The sequence below is a fragment of the Pipistrellus kuhlii genome, unplaced genomic scaffold, assembly GCF_014108245.1.
Source record: "Pipistrellus kuhlii isolate mPipKuh1 unplaced genomic scaffold, mPipKuh1.p scaffold_m20_p_3, whole genome shotgun sequence".
Taxonomy (NCBI): Eukaryota; Metazoa; Chordata; class Mammalia; order Chiroptera; family Vespertilionidae; genus Pipistrellus; species Pipistrellus kuhlii.
In genome coordinates, this window is record NW_023425529.1 from 15,754,722 (window position 1) to 15,772,359 (window position 17,638).

Sequence of the window (17,638 nt, forward strand, 5' to 3'; positions counted from 1 at the left end):
GGGGCAGCAGTGCACACAGGCTGCTCCTCCGGCAGCAGGCTGGAGGACGGCGGGGTACCTGGCCCGGGTGGACTTGTCACCATCCCACCCAGCAGGACCCAGGCCCTGCCCGGGCTCCCACCATCACTCAGAAGGCGCACCCCCTCCAGGAGCAGAGCTTTAATTCTCCAGTTTTAGTGTATTTACACAAGTCCACAGCTCCAGCGGGAGGCTCCACGGTGTGTGCTTGCCCCTGCCAGGGACAACTCAGCTGTCTCTGTGCTTGTCCAGGCAGGGAACCGAGAGGTGCCAGGTTCCATTAGCATGGCATCGTTGATACGGATTGTTTGTGTGTGTGGAAAAGGGCCGGGACCAACCAGGGCTGCTAACGGGCCTTGATGGGTCCTCCAGGCCGGAAACAGGGACTAGGCATGGCGCCCCCACAACCACCCGCTTGGGCTCGGGGCACACTCAGACTCTCACAACCGCACACACCACATTTATCCATCTACATTCTCCCCCTCCCTCTTTCTCACTCACTCACACATACACGCACATGCACACGCACAGCTGACCCTCCGGCAGTGCTCAGACAGCTCAGGGAGCTCTGAGCACCGAGGAAGTAGCACCAAGGAAGTGGCTGCCAGCTCGTGCCTGAGGAGAGGGTCCCTTGCGAAGTCCTCCCGAGGTCCTGGGGGCAGGAAACCGTCGTGCTCCGGGCAGGCCCCTCCCGGGGGCGTGGCCTCACCGGGACAGGTGGGGCTGCAGGGGGTGGGAGGCGGGGGCGCCCAGCGCCGCCAGGATGTCCTCCAGGCAGCCCAGCAGGTCCATGTCGCGGAGCACGACGCTCAGCAGCTCCAGCGTGGCCTCGCGCCGGGGCGTGCGCTGCCGCCAGGCCGCCAGCATGCTGTAGTGCGCCTCGCGCAGGCAGCGGCCGTTCTGCAGCTCCAGCCGCTCGATCTCGTGCTCGCTCAGCCCCAGGCGCCGCATGAACTCCTTCCAGCGCGACGGGGGCACGCCGTCCACCACGGCGTACAGCGTCGCGGGGTCCGCTGCAGGGAAGAGGGGAGTGGGGTAAGCCCTGGAACTGTGACTTCCAGGCCCGCCCCGGCTCATGCACGCGCTCTCTTGGAGCCCCGCCCGCCTGCAACCCCAACAGGATTCCCGGCCGGCGGGGTGGGTGCTCACCATCTGGGCGCTGCGCGTAGGTGCTGCTCTCCCAATTGGGAAGCAAGGTGGCGCTGGGAGTGGAGGCTGGAGTCGCGGTGAGCAGAGGGCCGGCCCCCTGGTGGGACGGGGCCATCTCTCTGGGTGGCTGCGGTGCAACTCTGTAGTCGGACCACTCACCAGGGGTGGAGGTGGGGCTTGGTGTGGAGGTGGGGACGGGACTGAAGCCTGTGGTGGGGCTGAAGCCTGGGGCGGAGGCCAGGAGCTCCGGCGGCACCCCCTGAAAGAGACAAGGTACAGCATTCGTGAGGGGAGAGTAAAAACAGCCCGGCCTTCTCTGTTCTGGACGGGGCTGGGACTAAGGGGAGTTAGGGATCCTGGAGACGATGTACAGCATTCGTGGGGGAGAGTAAAAAGAGCCTGGCCCTCTATTCGTTTCTGGATGGGGTTGGGACTAGAGGGAGTTAGGGGATCCTGAGGGTCAGGGGTTACAATACCTGATTTGGTTCTTACAAGATTACAATGGACAGTCAGGAAAGTGGGAAAGGGGGATGGGGAGGATCTCTGGTTTCATCTTACCTCCTTTACAGGTGTCGATTTCCCACAAACTGAGAAAAAAAGAAACAGTATGTCATAAATTTCACTTCCTCTCTCAGCCCTGGCGCCCATACTGGGGCTGGCCCCGGGGACTTGTGGTGGCAAGCTTCAGGGCCTATGTGGTCCCAGGGATGAGAGAGCTACTGATGCAGGGTGACCTCTTACCACCACCCCCGGCCGCCCGCCACCAAGGGAGCCTTCCGCAGCCAACTGGGGGGATGCTCACTCCCTCCGCGCTGGTGCGTCTTGCCACCCCGCCTCCTCTCAGTTCCCCCACTGGCACCCCCTCCTCTCCCAGCGGCCCCACTCACCGATGGACTGGAGCTTGGGCTTCCACCGTTTGAAGTGGCATGTTAAGCCCATGAAGAGGAGGCATAAAAGGCAGAAACCAAGGAAGATCACCAGGGACAACAGCACTGGAGACAAAGCAGATAGAGATCAGGGCGGGCTGCAGGAGGAAGTAGGGCTGATGGGTGGGTGCGGGGCACGGTTAGGACGAGGCAGGTGAGCATGGGCTCCGGGTCATTTCTCCTCACCTGAGTCCGGAGGTCTCCCAGTAACCTGCAGGTTACCTGTGTATGGGCACGACTTCGTGCACTCCGAGTTTTTCTCACAACTGAAAGAGGAAATTGCACAGGTGAGTAGGGACCCTACCATAGGAATATAGGTTTAAAAAAAAATAAAGAAAGGAAAGGAAAAAAAACACATTTTGGGAATTCTCTGCTTTACAAGTATTTTAACTATCTCTTGAAAAAAGAGTGAAAATTAAAACTAGCTTGGGAACTGATGCACAGGAATGAAATAAATGAACACGAAATCATCTAAGTTAGCCCTAGCTGGTTTGTCTAGGTGGATAGAGCGTCAGCCTGCAGACTGAAGGGTCTGGGGTTTGATTACAGTCAAGGGCACATGTCTGGGTTGTGGGCTCAGTTTCCAGTAGGGGGGTGTGCAGGAGGTAGCCAATCAGTGATTCTCTCTCATCATTGATGTTCTACTCTCTCTCCCTCTCTGAAATCATTCAAAAATATTTTTTAAATAATTTAAAACTTATCTTGAAGAGGCTGTGTTGGAAAACAGTTAAAAGCAGTCAGAGTTGGGGTTTAAATTCCAGCCCAGTCATTGGCTAGCAGTGTGACTCCAAGCAAGTCATGTAACCTGTAAGTCTCTGTTTCCTCATCAGGAAAACAGGGATCCTACCCACCTATCAGGATTGAGGACTGAGTGAGAAAATCCTGCCTGCCATATAGTATGTGCTCAACAAGTGGTAGCTGTCATTGGATTGTTACTTTATCATTGTTCTGCTGAAGTGAATCCTGTGGCAAAGAGAGGTTATAGAGCCTTTTCTCAAGATGGTATTGCTTTAGACCAGTGTTTCCCAAAGTGTGGTACGTGTACCCCCAGGGGTATAGGAAGAATTTGGTGGGGGTACGCGTTGCACCGGAGTTTGGTGAGGATATGCACTGCACCGTGCTTAGCTGCGCCTAATTCTACATTCTCATGAGTACGAGGGGTACTCAGAGTTATGAAAATTATAGAAGGGGTACACACATGTCAAAAGTTTGGGAAACACTGTGTCTAGACAATATCTGACTTTGTGGGAGGGGTCAAACGTGCATGTGAAAAATTTAAAAATACACATTGCTGGCAGGCACCGGAGAGCACTCTAGAACAAGCACATCTTCCCATGTTGGGAGTGGTCACTGGGCAGCGTGGAGTGATGAGAACTACATGGCAGGCCTGGAATGATCTTGAGAAGGTGAGTTCTCACCAGGAATCTGAAAGCAGGAAGATTCAGATTCACAAGCTCATGATGAGAACCCTATGGGAAGGGTGTAAAGCTCTTTTGAGCAGAGACAAAACTTAGCTGGGAGAAAAAGAAAAGAGTTTCTTATTAGACATTTTGTAGCCATAGATCGTGGTTCTTACAATTTCGCCAAGTGGATATCATTATTATCCTTACTTTATTTTTTGTAACATATTTTATTGATTTTTAGAGAGAGGAGAGGAGAGGGAGAGGGAAAGGGAGAAGGAGGGAGAGAGAAAGAGAGAGAGAGAGAAACATCAATGATGAGAGAGAATCATTGATCAGCTGCCTTCTGCACTCCCCCTACTGGGGATGGAACCTGCAAGCCGGGCATGTGCCCTGACCGGGAATGGAATCGTGACCTCCTGGTTCATGGGCAAATGCTCAGTCACTGAGCCACACCTACCAGGCATTACCCATAATGGTAAAATAAAAATAAATTTAAAAAATTAAGACTTAGAGATGTTACATCACTTGTCCAAAGTTGCACAGCCAATAAATGGCTAAGTTGAGATTTAAACCCCGGTCAGCTCAACTTTAGAGCCCTCAGAGTTTCTTCTTTGCAAGCAAGTATTCAAGAACAGCCTCTGTAGAGCCAGAAGTGTGGAGGCCTGGTCAAAGGGACTGGGGAGGAAATACTACAATACCATCAACACTAGGAGGCACAGTTACTTGCATAAAACACTCACCCAGAGCTACAAGTTAAACCATGCTACATCATCCATTGTTGTAAGATGCAGTCTGATTTCAGAGATGTGAATTAATTAGAGACACTGTCACCCAAGAATTTTAATGTCAGAAAAAGAAGAATCTGAATGCCCGAGTTAGAACTATAAGTCCCTGGTGTCTTGAGTCTGTCCCTAAAGACTTCTTAAGATTTGACCAATAAACGAGGAAAGGAGAAGGTCCACCTGCTGTCTTGACATGAAGTGTCTCCCACTCAACCAACCAATGGGAGCCAGAGCACCTGGGGTGTCTCCCTTGTCCTGCTGGTGGCTCTCACCACAGCCACCCCGTGCCCCCTGACCCAGGGCCCAGCAGCTGGGAGATACTCACTTATCACAGGAGATGCACTTGTTGTCTTTTAGGAAGAACTTTGCGTGGCAAATGCACACGGTGTTCTGCTTCGCACTGCCTGTGGGGAGAGGGCAGCACTGTTAGAGGAGCAGAGGGGGAGCTGGGAGGGGGCCAGGATAAATGGCCTGAGTGGAGGTGTCCCCACAGACTGCAGGAGTGGGAAGGTTGGAAAATGCTGTCTCTTAGGAAAGGGGTGCTCAAATGGGAGGCCCTCCCCCTAAGACAGGGCCCACCCCTGCAATGAGGATGGGGCTGGGGTCAGGAGGGCCATGCTCACAGGAGATGTGCACCGTGCCGTTGAGGCAGGGGCTGCAGTCCCGGCACCGGAAAAGATTGTCACTCAAATACTCCTGGTACTGGTTCTTCCTGCAGCCACACACGGTGTTCTGGTTTACCATGCAAGGAGAAATCTCCACCTGGTCCATTTCTGGTGAGGGGAAGAGTTGGGGTAGGAGCCTCTCTCGGTGGCACGCATTCTTGCCCACCCACACACTCCATCACACAGGCACACGCCCGCACCCAGTAGCACAGACATGCACACCCCTCTCCATGCCCATCTGGCCCATCCTACTTACAGCCCTGGCCCGCCCCGGAGACTCACCTTTCCGGCATTTGGAGCAGGGGAGGCAATGTTTGAGGAAGTTCTCAACTGCAGTATAGGTGCCCTTTTCACACTCCTTGCAGACTGTGTCCTGCCCTGGGGCTGGGCAGTCATTGTATAGGTAGGTCCCTGTGATTGGGAGGGTCTGGGTTAGGCTGCAGCGGAGAGCTCAGGGAAGGAACCCCGTGCTAGGGAGAGCAGCCGGGGCTGCTCTCCGGAGAGGAAAGGAGGGAGAAAATCTCAGCCAAAGAGAAGCAGCTACGTCAGGAGACTTGGGGACAAAAGGAAAGAAAGTAGCAGGGCCCACAAGGAGGAGAGTCACTGTTATCCTACCTTTATGGCACTTTGTACAGCAAATGGAGCCGTTTTGAGGGTGTTTGTATTTTCCCTGGGGACACTGGCTGTCTCTCTTCTCCCGGTTCCTGGAGCGCGGGACCAGTCCAATGACCCCTGAAGGGAATATTTCCACCAACAGTGCCAGGAGCACCTGGGGAAGAAACAGCAGAGGAGATCCCATCAGGACCTGAGCTTGAACAGTTGGCACCGTGCAATCTAGCGCATAACTGTCCTCCAGTAGTCCTGTGTAGTAATGTCCTATGTCCCTTCAACTCAAGCCTGGGAGACCCCTGGCCCAGTTGTATCTTACCCTTATTTCCCCATGGCCAATAACTGTGTCGGACACAGGGCAGATGTTCAAGAATGTGTTGTTGTTTTTAATTAGAAACTGACATGTCACCTCTATGCTGCCCCTTCCCTCCCAATCAGCGGTCCCAACGATTGAGGTTGTTTCTCTGAGCGCTGTGTGACCACAAAGCGAGCATTCGCAGAGGTGGCCAGTGGGCTCACTGTTTCTACATTATGTGATACCAGCAATGAGGCTCTTAGTCACATCCCAGTGGAATGGAGGTAAGTACTGTCCATGTGGGCACGGTTTCTGGGCAGAAGCATGAGTTTCGTTTCTTTTCTTTTTTTTTTCTTTTTAATATATTTTATTGTTTTTTTTACAGAGAGGAAGAAAGAGGGAGAGAGAGTTAGAAACAGCAATGAGAGAGAAACATCTTCCTCCTGCACATCTCCTACTGGGGATGTGCCCGCAACCAAGGTACATGCCCTTGACCGGAATTTGAGTCTGTAGGCAGATGTTCTATCCACTGAGCCAAACTGGTTAGGGCAGCATGGGTTTCTTAATAAATTTGTATCAAAAACTCACTCAGAATCCCACCCCCAGACTCCATGCCACACCCCTCCCACCACCTAATCTGCACAAATACTCCAGGTCGGCCAGGACCAGGAAGAGGGGAGTTGAAGGGAAAGTTCATGGTCAAGCATCCTTGTCAGGGGTGACAAAATTCCCATGGAGACAGGAGTGGCAAAGGCATGTAGTGGCCAGAGGCTGGGGATCCAAGCTCAAGTTTCAGTCAAGTCAGGAGCAAAGGGGAGTAGGGGGGGGGGAGGAGGGAGCGGGGGCCGCCAGGGAGTCCCAAGGAAGCCGTGGGCCAAGCCCATGGCAGCTGACTCACTGGCCCGTTTCTGGCTTAGGTGCCTGGACGGCAAAGCCAGGGTCAGTGCTCTGTCAAACCCAGACTTTGCTCCTTGCTCAGCCTCTTGCTGGCTTTCCTAGTTCTCAGTTTTTGTTTCTCTGCCGTAAGAGCTGTTTATGTGAAGAAAAGAGGATGTCCTCAAATATACTAAATAATGGGGAGCCACAGACTCATCAGATCACGGAAACCTCGGCCCAGACAAGAGGGCCTAGCAGCCCGCAGCCCCAGTGGCCCCGCATATCAACAGGCAGCTCGTGCACCTCAGTCGCCCCTTGGGAGACACTGCAGCAACCCCAATGCCAGGGCCTGGGGCACCCCCAAGGGAAGCCATACTCAGAAACACGGCAGCAAACCTGAGCAGCTCCCAAAGACGCATGCCCCCCTCCTCAGAGGGCAGCGGCCCCTCCTGGCCCACTCCGGGGGTGGGGGGCGCCTGCACCATTTCCCCTGAGCAGGACTGGGGCTTCCAGGGCAACAGGAAGAGTGTGAGAAGTTAATGACAAGAACTTCCCGATCCCGAAAGAAGAGCTTTTCCCGAAGGAGAGAAAACAGCACCTAAGGTCGTGGGCACTTGGCATTCCATCCAGGGAGGCTGGGCGCTAAGCCAACAGAGGCAGAGCCAGGATGAACTGGGGGAGAAGGCGGGGGTGGGGGGGAGGGGGCTTTCAGTTCCTGGACAGGCTGGGGGGGGGGGGGGGGAGCTTCTCAAGGACCTCTAGCCTGTGAGGAATTAACTTCCCAGGAGGGCGGGAGGGAGGGAAGCACTCTCGGCCACGTGTCTGCTCCTTGGGCAGCACTTTGGGGGTTAAGTCAAATCCGGGAAAGGGAAATCTTTTCCCAGAAGCACCGCCCAGTGACTCAGGCCAGAGGGAGGGAGAGGGCCTGGGGGAGGGGAGAGGGAACCAGCAGTTCCCCAGCTCCTCCGGGTTCATGAGTCAGCAGAAAGACCAAAGGGCCAGCCAGCAGATGGTAGCACCGGATCTCTTCCTCCTGTGCGCCCCCTTTCCTCCCTCCCCTCCTTCTCAAAAGAGCCAGGCAACGGACCCCTGTCCCACTGGGCCCCCCCCTATTTCGGGAAGTGGCCCCCTCTCCCATTCCATCCCAAAGGGAAGTCTCCCTGGACCTCTGGCCTCCTCCCGTCAAGTCACTACCCACCCCTCCCTGAGAGCCACTCAATCCCTTCCCCAATTCCTTCCCACCCCTCAGCATCCTTCCTTTAGACTAGGCCCCATCCTGGCTCCTCCTCCCAGCTCACCCAGCCCCTATAGATAAGCCCCACCCCTGCAGTTCTCTCCCAGGCCCCCAGTTCCAGAAGGAAGTCAACTAAGGCTGCCCCTCCACACATACCAGATTTGCTGCATTCCCACAGCCTAGCTGGCTCTGGCCAGTTAGGTTGAGTCTGGGGACTTGTTTGGGGTCCCAGACAATCCTTAGGAAATAAGGCCAGTTCTGCCTCCTCCTCAGCCCCTCCCCAAACACACTGGCAGCACAGGAAAAGCTCCGGAGCCCTGGATACCCACTTCCAGGAGCGAGCACACAAGAAGGGACGCCAGACAGTCAGTGCCATCGCCCAGGTCCTCTGTGGCCCCCAGCAGCGGCGCCCTTGGTTAGCACTGGCTGGCTCCAGTGAGCACCGTCCTCAGCAGCTGCATCTTGCAGCAAAGCAGCAGAAGCAGGTGAGCTCAGAGCACCCAGACCCCAGCTTGTGTAGCTGTGACTTGGAGCAGGGGAAGGGCAGGAAGCCGGGGGTGCCTGTGGAGAGATGGCTGAGGGGGTGGCCCAGCACCCCTCCAACTCCCCCACAACTTCCGTGTGGGCAGGCTTTAAAGTGTGGCTTCCTGCTGGGGCTGCAGCAGGGGGTGGAAAGCGACCCTGTGGTCTACTCTGACCCAGCTACCTCACCAGGCTGCTCAGCTGACCCCTTCCCCGGTAAGGATTTTTAAGACTTTCACTTAGAAAAAGAAGAAAAGAGAGAAATATCAGAGGGAAACATGGATCAGCTGCCTCCAGCACATTCCCTACCAGGGATCGAGCCCACAACTCAGGCGTGTGCCTGGACCAGGAACTGAACCAGCAACCGTTCGGTGCACAGGATGATGCCCAACCAGCTGAGCCACACGGGCTAGAATTTGTCCATAGCGTTGTGTTTGTTCACTGAACGTCAGAACCTTGGAGGAGCTCAAGAAGCTTCTCCAAAGCCCCGTTGCAACCCCACCTCCCTGCCCTGAAGCCCTCCGTTAATGAGGCTTCCCTTACCCAAGCTCATTAGATGCTCAGCTCCCTGTGAACTTTAATAACACGAATTAACTTTACGTATTCTTGGCGCTTTATCGTAATAGAATTATCTTGGGTGAGTAGATACGATCTTCCCACTAGACCATAAACTCTCTAAGAGACCAGAGAGGGCATCTTGGTCAGAGATAGTGGCCTATCTTCTTGGGTATCTTCTCGGCACCCAGAACTGGGGGGAGGGGCAAAAAAACACACACACAAGGCTGACCTAATGGCTGACCTGTCCTCCACTCCAGGTGAGGCCAATGATTTCCAAAGAGGGGAGTAGTGAGTCAGTGTCCCCCCCTCCCCTTAGGAATATATTTATCTCCAGGGGAGAGTTCTTAAAGAACCCGCCTCCATCCCACACATGTACACCCTCACTGGAGATTGTGGTAACTGTTCCCTCCCTCTCCCTTTGAGAGTCACTGGTGAGTAAAAGCAGCACCTACGGATGATACAGAGGCTGATAAGAGTTTGAGAACCTCCGCTCTGGCTTGTTAAGACACGTACTTCGCTTGGCTATTCTCCGGACCCCTAGCATGCCCCAAATTAAACCCATCATCTCCTGCCCTAGAGAAGTGTCGCACCACCAACTTCTCGGCACCAATGCTGAGACCTCTGCCACCCGTCTCTCTTCAGGGCCCTCCCCACCCCTGCTGCCATCCAGTTTGTCATTCCTCTTGCCAGTCCTTCTCTGTGATCCCGGGGCCCTCTCCATGTCCATGGTTGCCTCACACCCGAATTCCTGCAACTGTCATCCAGCAGACTGCCCAGCCCCTTTCCTGCTCCAACCCATCCCACAGACTTCCTTATCTGCATTCATGCTTTAACGTGCACCCACATGTGTGGGAATCTTCCTCTCCAGAGCCTGACCTCGACATCGTTTCCACAGGTCACTGCTATCCTGAGAATAGCAGAGGTGTCTCACTACTATCCTGAACACATTCCTGGACAGTGGGCCTCAGAGAACCCTTTCTGAATGAATGAATGAATGAATGAATGAATTCCTGTACCTGGGACCACGGTTCAAGATTCTCTTTTCATCCCTTCCCATACTCCCTCCAATTTTCTTATTAATTAATTAAGTTAATCCTCACCTGAAGATATTTTTCTTTTCTTTTCTTTTTTAAATATAGTTTATTGATTTTTTACAGAGAGGAAGAGAAAGGGATAGAGAGTTAGAAACATCGATGAGAGAGAAACATGGATCAGCTGCCTCTTGCACACCCCCTACTGGGGATGTGCCCGCAACCCAGGAACATGCCCTTGACCGGAATCGAACCTGGGACCTTTCAGTCTGCAGACCGATGCTCTACCACTGAGCCAAACCGGTTTCGGCTGAAGATATTTTTCCATTGATTTTTAGAGAGAGTGGAAGAGAAGGGATAGTCAGAAAGAAATATCAATGTGAGAGAAACACATTGATTGGTTGACTCGGGCTTGAGTCCTGGTCGGGGAAGGAGCCTGCAACCAAGGTAAATGCTCGTGACTGGAATCAAACCAGGACCCTTCACTCTGTAGGCCAATACTATATTCACTGAGCCAAACCCACTAGGGCTAATTTTTTTCTTTTTTAAAAATTTTAATATTTTTTTTAATTTTACTATTGATTTTAGAGAGGAAGGAAGGGAAAAAGAGAGAGAGGGAAAACATCGTTGAGAAAACCATTGATTGGGGTACTGAGCCTGCAATCCAGACATGTGCCCTGGCTAGGAATCGAATTGGTGACCTCTCAGTGCATGGGACAACACTCAACCAACTAAGCCATATCAGCCAAGGTTCATTCTCATTTATTGTTCCTCAACATCAGTGGTTCTCAACCTTTCTAATGCCGCAACCCTTTAATACAGTTCCTCATGTTGTGGTGACCCCCAACCATAAAATTATTTTCGTTGCTACTGTTAATGAATCGTAATGTAAATATCTGTGTTTTCTGATGGTCTTATGCGACCTTGCTAAAAAATAAAATTATTTTCGTTGCTACTTCATAACTGTAATTTTGCTACTATTATGAATCATAATGTAAATATCTGTGTTTTCCGATGGTCTTAGGCTCGAAAGCAGCGGTCCTCAACCTGTGGGTTGATAGCAGGGTCGCATAAGACCATCAGAAAACACAGATATTTACATTACGATTCATTAACAGTAGCAACGAAAATAATTTTATGGTTGGGGGTCACCACAACATGAAGAACTGTAATTAAAGGGTCGAGGCATTAGAAAGGTTGAGAACCACTGCTCAAAATGGTCTTCCACTCCAGCCAGAGTGTTCAGCTTCCTGCCATCACCTCCCAGCACAAAAACCCCTCTCTCCCTTCTCTAATTTTCCTCAACCAGTCTCCCTTCTTTCTAGCCACCCTGCCAATCAGTGACTTCGAATCTCAGCTCTAAATCCACTTTTTCTTTCTCTTTTTTCTCATCATCCCAGGATATATGTTCATTGATTTTTAGAGAGAGAGGAAGGATGAGAAAGAGAGAAACACGGATCTCCCATATGCACCCCACACCCCGACCGCACCCCATGCCCTGACCAGGATGGAACTGCAACCTTAGGTATGTGCGCTGACAGAGAATCAAACCTGAAACCTTTTCTGTGTATGAGATGGCATTCTAACCAACTCAGCCATCCAGCCAGGGCAAATCCACTTTTCTACAAGGTTTTCCCAACCTCATCCCATCTAACCAATCTTTTGCTTCTTTATTCATTCAACAAATAGTTAAGGAGAATCAATCTATGCATCAGGGCCCTGACAGGTGTGGCTCAGATGGTTGAGCATCCATCCACCTGTCCCATGCACCAAACAGTCCCCAGTTTGATTCCTGGTCAGGGCACATACCCAGGGTGTGGGCTCGATCCCTGGTCAGAATCAACTGCTCAGTGTTTCTCTCTCTCCCTCTCCCTTCCTCTCTCCCTAAAAAAAAAAAAAAAAAAAAAAAAAAAAAAAAAAAAAAATCAATAAAACATATATTTTTTCAAAATCTATGCGCCAGGGAGGCAGAGATGAAGCAACACCGCTCATGCTCTCGTGCATTCTCCATGGGTTGCAGAGAGCCACTGGAAGACTCTGCGGTCTGTGCAAGGTGTGCTCCTGGAGCTGAGATCTGCTACCCTAGAAAAGGCACCTGGACAACACTCGATTGGTGTCCCAGGGCATCACATCAGGATGCTTTTGTGAAGATTTCCTTCCAGACTGTTCCGAAATCATATTTTTGCTGAAAGCTGTCTTGGCTCCTAAACTGTAAGCTCTTTGAGAGTAGCAACATCCTGTTTGCTTATCACACTCTCTCCTGTATTCTTTCCCAGTCCCTTCCCAACACACACACATACACACACACACACACACACACACACACACACACACACTGTGTGCTCTGAATTGCCCATTGAGTGGTGAGCAACTGGAAAGTTCATGGACAGCCTTATCCAGACCTTGCATACTCCCCATTTCTCCTCCAACTCCAGGCTGAGCTGGTGTCAGACTCTCACCTGGGCTGGATCCGATCAGCCCCAGCCACAGCCCCCAGACACTTTCCTTTTATCTTTTGGGCTACTGTCACCTGTTTTCCAAAAGCAGTAGCCATCAAGGAATAACTACTGTACTTTCCTATTTATTCCTAACACTAACAATGTAAAAGCTAGCATTTACTGAGCACTTTCTATTTGTTCCACCCTATCCCTCTTCTAGAATGTAGACTCTCTGAGGGCAGTGATTTTGTGTGTTCCGTAGTCCCAACCCCTAAAACAGTGTTTCTAGCACAGAGCAGACACTTAATAAATTGAATATTTAAAATATACCAATCTACTTAATCTTCCAAACAACATTATGGGGTAGTGACTATTAGGTTCACGTTAGAGATAAGGAAACCATGGCATGGAGGGGTTGCATAACCTGCTCAAGTTTAGGCAACTAGCATGTGAGTAGAGCTGGATCTACTGCCAAAAAGAGGAGCCGGTTGGGGTGACCTGAGAGGCCAGCCTTGAAAGAAGGGGAGAGATGGGGCTGGGAGACAGGAGGTGGGAGAACCCGAAGATTAGGGTAGAGAGAGGTTGTGTGGGACACTAAGGTCTAGAAATATGGAAAAGAGAGAGAGAGGGAGGGAACTCAAGCGAAAGAATTTCCAAAAGGAGTCTCTGAGAAGTCTGAGGACATTTCTGGAAGAGAAAATTAACACCCTGAGGAAGGAGAGGAAGGAGCCATGGGGTGGGCAGGGACTCAGAAGAAACTGGGCATCACAGGTGGGAAATGCACCCAGCCTGGGGGAGGGGGGATGAGGGGTGGCGGGGGACTCGGGGCATCTGCACAGGGTGACTCCTCCAGACACGGAGAGTGATAAGGGATACCTTCACATAAGACCAACGCAAGAGAAAGGGACATTTTCCAGTGACGAAAACAACTTTCTTCCAACTTCCTCAAACTGACTATAGAAGAAACCAAGGGATTGTATTATAGTCCAGGGCTGTGGGGAGGGGCCGGCGAGTGGGCAGAGAGACAATGTCCAGGTGGAGCTGGTGCTAGCTACCTAAGAGGGGCAGTCCAGCGGAAGCCACCTGCCTGGAAACTGAGGCAGAGGCAGAGGTTGAAGAATGCCCCCGTTGGTGCCAGATTTACCATTGTACTTGTGGCTTCTCAAAACAAACAAACAAGAACGTCCCCAGTGGGAAGCCTCAGCCTGGGGGAACACAGGACATGATTTCCATGGGAGGCCCATGCCAGTTCCCACTCCATTCCCACAGACCTCCCACCATATGGCACCTCAAACTCACCACACCCACTGACCCCTCCTCCCAGACTCTGTTTCCCCACTTCACAATCCCCCAACTCCTGTCCTTGAGCAGGGTTTGCTCTCCCACTGGCCACTGGCAGACGCACCTCCACACCCCAACACACTCCTGGGCCAGCCAGCTGACCAGAGGGCCGGCCAGCTGACCAGAGGGCCGGGCCAGAGTTCTGAATCATCTGGAATCTGAGGGACTGACTTCTTCCCCCACTCTTTTCCTTCCCTACTAAATCTGCCCCACCCTCAGCCATCACTCGTCCCCACATTTTCAAACACCCCTTAACCCCAGTGAACTTCCTTGGCTGTCAGGGGCCAGAGCTCCCTTTTATTCCGCACCTTTCAAACTTCTCCCCTGCCCCTGATTCAGGGAAACCTGGGCTTCTGGCTAAGGTCAGTCCAGGGGCCCTCTCCCTGGCAAGGGCTCCTTCCAGGCCGCCGGCAGCACCCTGCGCCCACCAGCCCACCCCGCCCGGGTCCCTGGTCTCACCAGTGGCAGCAGCAGGCCAGGCACGGTGGGGAGGCCCATGTCCGGCCAGCTGTGGCCTCTCACTCCCCCATCAGGGCTCAGGCAGCGGAGACAGCAGCGGTGGCGGCAGGCAAAGTGGCAGCGACGGAGTCCCTGAGTCCCGGGATGGGCGGGTCAGTGGAGCCCTGGCCTTAGGTGAAGGGGTGAAGGGTTGAACTTGGGATGAAGATCAGGCTCAAGTCCCAGAGGCCTCAAACCCCGAAGGCCAGAACCCAGGCCTGAGTCTGAACTATGAGAACATTAAAGCAAAGAGGAGGTGGGAGGGGAAGGGAGAGAGGCTGATGGGTGTTGCAACACCAAGACAGGAAGGACTTGGGGGAGGAGGCTGGAGGAGGCGGGAAGAGGCGGGAGGAGGGGGCAAAGGTTTTTTTTTTTTTAACTCTTTGTAGCACAGTGAGAGGCTCCACAGTCCTGGATCCACCAACCTGACCCTCTCAACCAAACACCCACGGGCACTAAGCCCCCTCCCTCCTCAACCCCAACCCCCTGGCTTCTCCCAATTAAATAGCAATAGAAAGACCCAGGGCTTTGGGTTCAAATTCCCTGGGGTACAGTTCAGAGTCCTCTGCTTTTCAGCTGGGTTGTCTTGGACAAACTATCTGAACTTTCTGAGCCTGCTTTCCAACGTGCCAAATGGTAAGACCCCATTTCATGTGGCTGCTGTAAGAATTTATTGAAACGGCAGATGCGTGTCTGATACATGACAAGGGTTTGGAGTTCCTCAGTAACTCTTCCCTTTCTCCCAGAGTTCTCCACTGACACCCTCATCTCCTGTTTTTTTAGGAATTTACCCTCCAATCTAAACCTCCAAGTAGCCCTGACTGGTTTGGTTCAGTAGATAGAGCGTTGGCCTCCGGACTGAAAGATCCCAGGTTCAATTCTGGTCAAGGGCATGTGCCTTGGTTGTGGGCACATCCCCAGTAGGGGGTGTGCAGGAGGCACTGATCGATGTTTCTCTCTCATCGATGTTTCTGACTCTCTATCCCTCTCCCTCCCTCTATAAAAAATCAATAAAAAGTATATTTAAAAATAAAAAATAAAATAAAATAAATAAACCTCCGAGTGAATGCTAACCCATTTTCTGCCCTGGCTTGGGCCTTCACACCCTCCCCCCCAATCTGGTTCTCATTGAGCCTGTGCTTGGCTGGGTCTCAAAGCTGCTGAGCCTGGCTCTGCCACCAAACATTGGTGGGACCTCCCCTGGGTCTTGGCTCCTCGTTACTAAGTGAGAGGAACAATGCCTATCCCACCAACACAGGAAAGCGGGGTCATGAACATTAATGAGATCATATCTGTGAAAACACTTTGGGAATTCCAAATATTTCAATCAGATAGTACTAGTACATTCTCAGCGCCCTTTTCCCAAGTATTATTCTGTATTTCAGTCCAAAGCGACCTCAGAGATAACCTACTGCGCCTTCTTGTTTTGTAGATGAGGAAACTGAGGGCCAGAGACACCCAGAGCATGTTCCCTAAGACCCCGAAACCCAAGGGCCCATTTTACTACGTTAGACATATGGCCAATTTCCTGTCTGTCACTGTGATTCAGACCCCACTCCCTGACTCTGGGTGTTTTATGTCACCCCACTTCGTGCAGGACATCTCCAAAAGGAATCAAACAAGGGTACCATGCTCACTCACATGTTCTCCGAGCAAAATGACCTTCCCTCCACCCAGCCCAGGCTTGTGGTCCTCTGGCGGCTCAGTTTGCTAGAAATGCAGGCAGACCAGAGGAGTGAGGTCCCAGGGCTTTGTGACTTGGAATCAGAGCTCCTGGTTCCTTCTCCCCTTGATCCAGCAGCTCAGACCCCTACCCAGTCCACCCTGCCTGGCTTTTCCTGGCCTCCCCTCTCTGATCCTAAGGGCAGAGCATCCATAGGTGAGAATGGAGCTTGGATGTCCCCACCTTGGGCTGACTTCACTCCACCCCACCCCCCAGCCTCTGAAGAACTGGAGAGTTGAAGCTGGACTCAGAGGAGCTCACTTTTACCAATACACAGGGAGCCTCCAAGAATAGTAACAGTGGACCGGAAGCAGGGCTCTCAAAGCAGGGTCATTGGAATCAAGTGCAAGAGTCAGAAGACCCAGTTTCACTGTGAAGAAGCAAGAAGGGCCACAGGTTCCTCATCTACAAAACGGGGAACACCCCAGTATCCTCACGTCATAGGCACTGATAAGTATTATAAATGCATGTAAAGTGTTTGCTGGAGACCAAGGACTCAATAAGCGGTAGCAATATTAACCGTTTGTGTTAATAATTAATAATGACTTCAATGTCCTAGTTTTAACGTTACAAGGAATTTTAATAGTTTGTGCCAACTGTTTAAGCCATTACACATACTGGGTACAAAAAGAGATTATCATTGTTCAGGATAAATGCTGATTTGCTCAATAAGTTTAAAGTTTTGAGAAATGTGGTATTAAATTATTTGATTAAATTGTTTTATTTTATTTTTTTTAATCCCAGGGAGTGGAAGGGAAGGAGAGAGAGAAACATCAATATGGAAGAGACACATTGATTGGTTGCCTCCTGTACCTGCCCCAACCAGGGCTGGGATCAACCTGCCACCCAGGTATGTGCCCTTGACCCAGAATTTAACCCACGACCCTTTGGTCCAAGGATTGATGCTCTAACTACTGAGCAAACTTGTGAGGACTCAATAAAATTGTTTTTAAAAACATGGTGAGAGGTAGATAGACCAAGGAATATAAAAAGCTAACTAATTTCATGGAGAAATTTCTTCCAGGGAAAGAAGAAGGAATAATGGTGAGAGAGAGAATGGGATAGATGGAGAGATAGAAGAGGAGCAAATTAGGGGATGACAGAATTGGTTGTTAGGGACTATGGAGCAAAGGATAGAGAGCTTCAGATGGCAGAGTCCTTCTGCCTCCATCATCCATCTCTCTCTCTCTCTCTCTCTCTCTCTCTCTCTCTCTCTCTCTCTCACACACACACACACACACACACACACACACACACACATACACATGCACACACACATGCACACACTCTACAGCAGTACAGAGTGATCCAAAGGGCACTGGACTCCAGGTGAGGATGACGTGGGCTGCAGCCGCAGCCCTGCCATTCTGACTCTGCGGGTCATAGAAGGAGACTCAGGTTCCAGGCTGGTTCTATAAGAATCATGAACTTTAGCAAGTCATGTCACCTAATAACCTCAATAAGGAAAAGGTAACTTAACTAGATCCTCCTTAATACTCAGATTCTAACCCCTAACCCTAAGGTCCAGGGGCAGCATATAGATAGGAGATGGAGAGAAGGAAACCCCACA

At 51.7% G+C, this 17,638-nt stretch overlaps 1 protein-coding gene across 2 annotated transcripts; it reads right to left on the reverse strand.

Annotated features, from left to right (window-relative positions):
- Positions 1–144: 144 nt before the first annotated feature.
- Positions 145–14,645, reverse strand: TNFRSF1A (TNF receptor superfamily member 1A). Of its 2 annotated transcripts, none has more exons than XM_045587670.1 (10): positions 14,307–14,645; positions 5,559–5,712; positions 5,226–5,354; positions 4,902–5,051; positions 4,604–4,682; positions 2,280–2,359; positions 2,055–2,159; positions 1,726–1,754; positions 1,164–1,426; positions 145–1,039 (listed from the first exon to the last, which is right to left on the reverse strand). In XM_045587670.1, the coding sequence occupies exons 1-10, from the start codon at positions 14,343–14,345 to the stop codon at positions 724–726; spliced, it is 1,344 nt and encodes a 447-aa protein (XP_045443626.1). In that variant the 5' UTR covers positions 14,346–14,645; the 3' UTR covers positions 145–723. The 2 variants fall into 2 exon arrangements, with proteins under 2 accessions (XP_045443626.1, XP_036311316.1); XM_036455423.1 differs by having other exon boundaries at positions 145–1,031; positions 1,168–1,426; positions 14,307–14,644.
- Between the last annotated feature and the right edge of the window lie 2,993 nt (positions 14,646–17,638).